Source organism: Aedes albopictus, chromosome 1 (genome assembly GCF_035046485.1).
Source record: "Aedes albopictus strain Foshan chromosome 1, AalbF5, whole genome shotgun sequence".
Lineage (NCBI taxonomy): Eukaryota > Metazoa > Arthropoda > Insecta > Diptera > Culicidae > Aedes > Aedes albopictus.
In genome coordinates, this window is record NC_085136.1 from 91,281,555 (window position 1) to 91,287,003 (window position 5,449).

General features: G+C 46.3%; 1 protein-coding gene across 1 annotated transcript; it reads left to right on the forward strand.

Annotated features, from left to right (window-relative positions):
• The first annotated feature begins 2,205 nt into the window (after positions 1-2,205).
• On the forward strand, positions 2,206-5,027 carry LOC134288721 (uncharacterized). Its single transcript, XM_062854459.1, has 3 exons — positions 2,206-2,415; positions 4,370-4,835; positions 4,897-5,027. The coding sequence occupies exons 1-3, from the start codon at positions 2,206-2,208 to the stop codon at positions 5,025-5,027; spliced, it is 807 nt and encodes a 268-aa protein (XP_062710443.1).
• Positions 5,028-5,449: the final 422 nt, after the last annotated feature.

Genomic DNA, 5,449 nt, shown 5'->3' on the forward strand with positions numbered 1-5,449 from the left:
AATTGCCGATCAGCAATGTTGGCGAGTGTGTTCTTGATGGCTGCGCGATATTTGAGCCGCATTTTTTATAAGCCTTCCACTTTCTCCATGACGGTATTACAGTTTTTTCGTCCGATCTTCGTTCTATAGTTTAATTAAATTAAAATTTCAACATACTACAAAGAATGATCAACGGAAAAAAATGTCGTTCATGCACTTTGAAATGAATCCCATTCATATAATTTCCTAATATATTGTTAGTTTTGTTGATCGTTTGGATCGGAGACAACGCTTTTTGAGAATTTTCGATGTCCTGCACTCTGCCGCTATTTTCGGAAGCCAATAAAATTCTCCCTAATATATTCGAAATTCCTCGAACTGAAATTATGTTGAAAATAGAGACATATGGATGGCAGCGATATTGAAACACAAAAGATCCGTAAGCAACACGATGATGTCAACTTGTTGAGCTGAGATTCAAAGATGATCAAAATGAAACTTTTAGGAAAACCAACTATTTTCCCCGTTCATTTCGATAAGCTCGGCCGAATTGCTTTTACTCGAATATCGTTGGTTTTTTGAAGGCCTCGCCTCCCAACTATGTCTCAAGTTGGCGCGTAGGGACAAGGTCAAGACTGGGTGATACATAATAAAGACCCCATTGAGGTCATTAACCTCTTTCCATCAACTCTTACTCCTACCTCCCCGTGGTACCGACTGAGCCACGAGCAACCTTGCGGAAGATCGGGTAACCAACTCCGGTGGGACCTTTGATCGTAGGTTAACAGAGAACATGAGCGTCTATTCTCCTGGAGGAGTGGCTCACGATAGCGTTTGCTCCCTACGTTAAGGGCGACTGATCAACGCCCGAGTGCAAGTGCTGGACTCTGAGCTCAACTATACAAGGTCATCTGAAAAGTTAGTGCACAGAGAAACAGACGTAACACTTAGAACAAATTGCATTCAAAAACATCGTCACGAAAACGTAATCGCCCAATGCTAATATTACTGTGTTTGGTCGGTCCACCACTAGGAGGCAGTAGTGAGCAACCGTCAAACAGGAGCAAAAACGACACAAGCGTCGCAGGTGATTAATCGACCAACTACTGAATATTTGAATCAACCGTTAAGAAGGTGATCGATGGGAAGCGATCAGAGTGTGTCGTCTGTGGTTAGAGGTTTGGTGTCCGGCCCTGCGAGCCAGCTGTTAAGACCAACAGTAACGGAAAGTCAGAAAATAGCAATAAATCCGAAATGAGACGGCAACGACTCCCGCAAACAGAAAAGACTTGCGATTGAAAACTTCATTCGTGGAACTGCAGAACACCAGCCTATATGCCGATCTACTGAAGTATCGCGGGTTCGGCATCGTAGCACCACAGAAGGTGTCAGAGGCAATCATACCACACTATCTGAACCTCCCTGTTCAAGTGTCAGATGAAGATTATTCCCCCATTGCTTAGAAGAGGGAAAAGAGTGTCAGAAATGTTTCAGATGGTCTTAGGGGTATTTCAAAGCGTGCCAAGTAGTTTAAGGGCATCTCAGGGCCGTTTCAATGGGGTGCCATAAGGTCACAGAGGAGTTTTTGGGGATGCCTGGGGGTCTCAGGAGCACTTCAAAGGGTCTCAGGGGCTCCAGAGAGGGGGCAGTAGGGACAGGGGTCTAGGATCTGGACGAAATACCTCCATCTGAGAGTACCACAATGACAGCGAAAAAATAAAAGAAAAAAAAACGCGGACACCGTCTTCAGCCAGAGGCTGTACAGACTGAATGAAACTAAACATTAGACAAGGGACACACGGAGCATGCACCAGTGGATACGGAGAAGAAACTATTCTCACGAAAAGTTTCATCGCCCGGAGCGGGAATCGAACCCTCACCCCATAGCATGGTGACCCTAACCGCACGGCTACGAGGCTCCATGATTGCGAATCCATTCGTCGAAAGACAGTGGGCCTGTACAAGGTCGATGTACAAGGACAAAAGTAAGTGAAATGTCAGTAATATTCAAATTCAAAGTGCATTACATTAGGTTGTTCTATCTAATCCCAGAAATTGAAGATCGGGACATCTCGTGCAGCGCGATTTTGAAGAGCGGTGAGAGGTGGTTGAAGCAGCAGCAAACTGAATCTAGTAACAGTGAAAAGGACGGCATGATTCGACTCGGCCAAGGTCCACCGAAACGGTCGAATACAACGAAGGCGTAATCGGATCAGGGTAGTCACAATGGAGAAGCGGCATTGCAACCAAATTGAACACACAGTAAACGCAGCGGTGGAACACGACATGGACTGCAATGGCAGCGTCAACTCGAATTGTGATGTAGATATGAGGGGCAACGGATTGATCAAGGTAAACGAGGACGGAAGTATCAGAAGTCAACGGAAAAAGACGGAACATCGGATTCGTGAACGAAAAGAGCAACCAGGGACGAAGGTAGGTACCGTAAACCGGGGTCAAATTGATCTTCGGGTCGAAATTGATCAGGCGTTTTTCGGTTAGATATAGCATACTTTAAATAGTTTCCCTACGAATATCGTTTAGTACTCGATTCCTACAGCACGATTCATTTGAAGAAACTATGAAAAGTATGCTCAATCTTACTGAAAATCGTCTGATCAATTTCGGCCCGGAGATCAATTTGACCCCGGTTTACGGTACGTTGAGTGAAACTCTCGATCGTTTTACTCGTAGCAAAACGATGCAAAGCAAATTGAGTGCCAGAGAGATGATCAGTGGTTGGGTAATTCGCGCATTACAGATCCCATTGAGATCACTAACCTCTGCTCAGCAACTCCTATCCCTACTTCCGCGTGGCACCGGTAGGGTTGCAAGCAACCTTAGAGAAGATCGTGTAACCAACCCCTGAGCCAGGAGGAGTGGCTCACAACAGTGTTTGATCCTCATGTTTGGGGCGGTTGATCAACGTCCGAGTGCCAGGGAAGGACTCTAAGCTTAACTGTGCATTATGGCCCTCTGGAAACATTGTAACGGAAAATCAGCAACATAATAATACGAACCGAGACCAACGGCAATGAGTCTAGCGAACAAAAAGGACTTGCGGTTGGAAGCTCAGTACGTGGAACCAACAATCTCTCAACTTCATTGGGAGCACCCGCATACTCGCCTATCTACTGAAGGATCGCGGGTTCGGCATTGTAGTGCTGCAGGAAGTATGTTGGACGGATCCATGGTGCGAACGTTTAGAGGGAACCATATCATCTACCAGAGCTGTGGCAACACACGTGAGCTGGGAACAGCTTTTATCGTGATGGGTGACATGCAGAGGCGCGTGATCGGTTGGTGGCCGATCGACGAAAGAATGTGCAGGGTGAGGATCAAGGGCCGAATCTTCAATTTCATCATAATTAACGTGCACAGCCTACACTCCGGAAGCACTGAAAATGACAAGGAAGAATTTTACGCGCAGTTCGAACGCGAGTACGACCGCTGCCCAAGTCACGACGTCAAGATCATCATAATAGATCTAAACGGCCTAGTACTCATTGATTTCGTCGCCTCCATACCTAGCCATTCGTAGCACCTTTCCGCAACATAGCCTCCATTATCGGTACATCTGGAGATCGCCACAGCAGATGGAATTGTAAATCGACCACGTTCTGATTAACGGACGGCACTTCTCCGACATTATCGATGTCAGGATGACTGATGGACCAGGAATAATTATGAAACCTCGTCATCCTGGCATTGGACTTCGTTATCTGTTTAGATAACTGTGCACAATTTATGTTATGTGTTGCATGTTTGTGTTTTGTGCATTTGTAATGTTCCATTTTGTTTTTCGTATCTTAGTTCCCAGGCGTGGGGCCCGATACGAAAAATACAATATGCATTTATAAGGTTCCAATGTTTTCGTTACATTTTTTCTTTCGTTGCTCTCATCACTACTCGCCAGGATCGACCTTCTGCAATAGCCGTAGTGTACCCTCGGTTAAGCGGCCACGAAACGTCGATGGGAAGCACGAATCGCCGGTAGATTAGGGCAGTCACACGCACTGTAAGTAAACACGGGGATTGCTGGGCGATACCGGAGGAGACGAGGCGGGAGTCTCCATGGCGGCAGCAGACGGACGATGGCAGAAGTGCAGTTACCGTGAGTCCATGTAGCCAACAATAGTTTTAAGTAACATGTATTACGGGAATGCTTAGGAGAGTCAGGGCCTAGCAAGTGCAGATGTTGGAATACAAACTAGTGTGTTAAGATGAATTTTGGCGTTTTATTTAGTTGAGCCTTAGCCCATAGTGTGTGTATGATATCGCTTATTGAGATTGGTGGCCTTTCTCACATAGCCACTGGAGATATAGCAACACTGTAGGTGACCAACAAACTTACGAGTGTATCCCGCGCGACCCCACAAATCGCTTCCAGACCCAGCACAACAGCATCGTACAACGTCTTCGAGCACTAAACATTATTGACGACAAAAAGGCCCGGTTCCTAAAAACGTACTCCGCAGTCTGCCCAAGGATCTACGGACAACCAAAAGCACATAAAGCAGGACTACCTTTACGGCCGGTAGTGCCAAACATGACCGCCCCGTCGTATAATCTAGCGAAGTTCGTTGGCAGCATCCTACAACAATCCATCGAAAGCCGTTACAACATAAAGGACTCCTTCGCATTCTGCCACTTCATCAACAGCGTGCAGCTGCCAGTGAATCATGGTCTGATCTCACTCGACGTCACCGCGCTGTTCACATCGATTCCAAAACACCTGGTCATCACCAACATCCGGCAGAAGTGGGACAAAATCGAGCCGCACACCACAATCAACCAAAGTCTGTTCGTCGAGATCGTGGAGTTCTGTATCGATTCCAGTTACTTCATGTACGAAGGCAAATACTACAAAAAAAAAAAAGTTTGGCACAGCTATGGGAAACCCTCTATCACCGATAGCAGCGGACCTAGTAATGGAAAGCCTGCTGGATGACGTACTGGAGAAGCTGGATTTTGAACTCCCCTTCCTTCGAAAATTCGTTGACGATCTCATCACAGCCATCCCCCTAGAAAAACTGCAGCAGGTATAGGACACGTTCAACAGCTATGACCTCCACATCCAGTTTACACACGAACTGGAAGCGGACAACCGACAACCATACCTGGATCCAGTGGATATGTTGTTAATACGGCACCAAGACCAGAAAATCACAACTGAATGGTACTCCAAACCCATCGCGAGTGGCTACAAATTTCATTGACAGAGTCAACCGATTGTCCACTGGTTTGTCAGCGAACGAAAAGCATGAAATCATCGATACCCAGTTGGAGCTAAACCACTACCCAGCGACGTCATCGAAGTCAAGCAGAAGATTCAGATCAGGAACAGCTGGAACATACCAACCGATCGCTGGCATACATACCGGGACTGTCGAACAAAATCGACAAACTGCTGAAAAAGGACTACACAAACATAAAACTAGCCACCTACAACATCAAAACAGTCAAACAC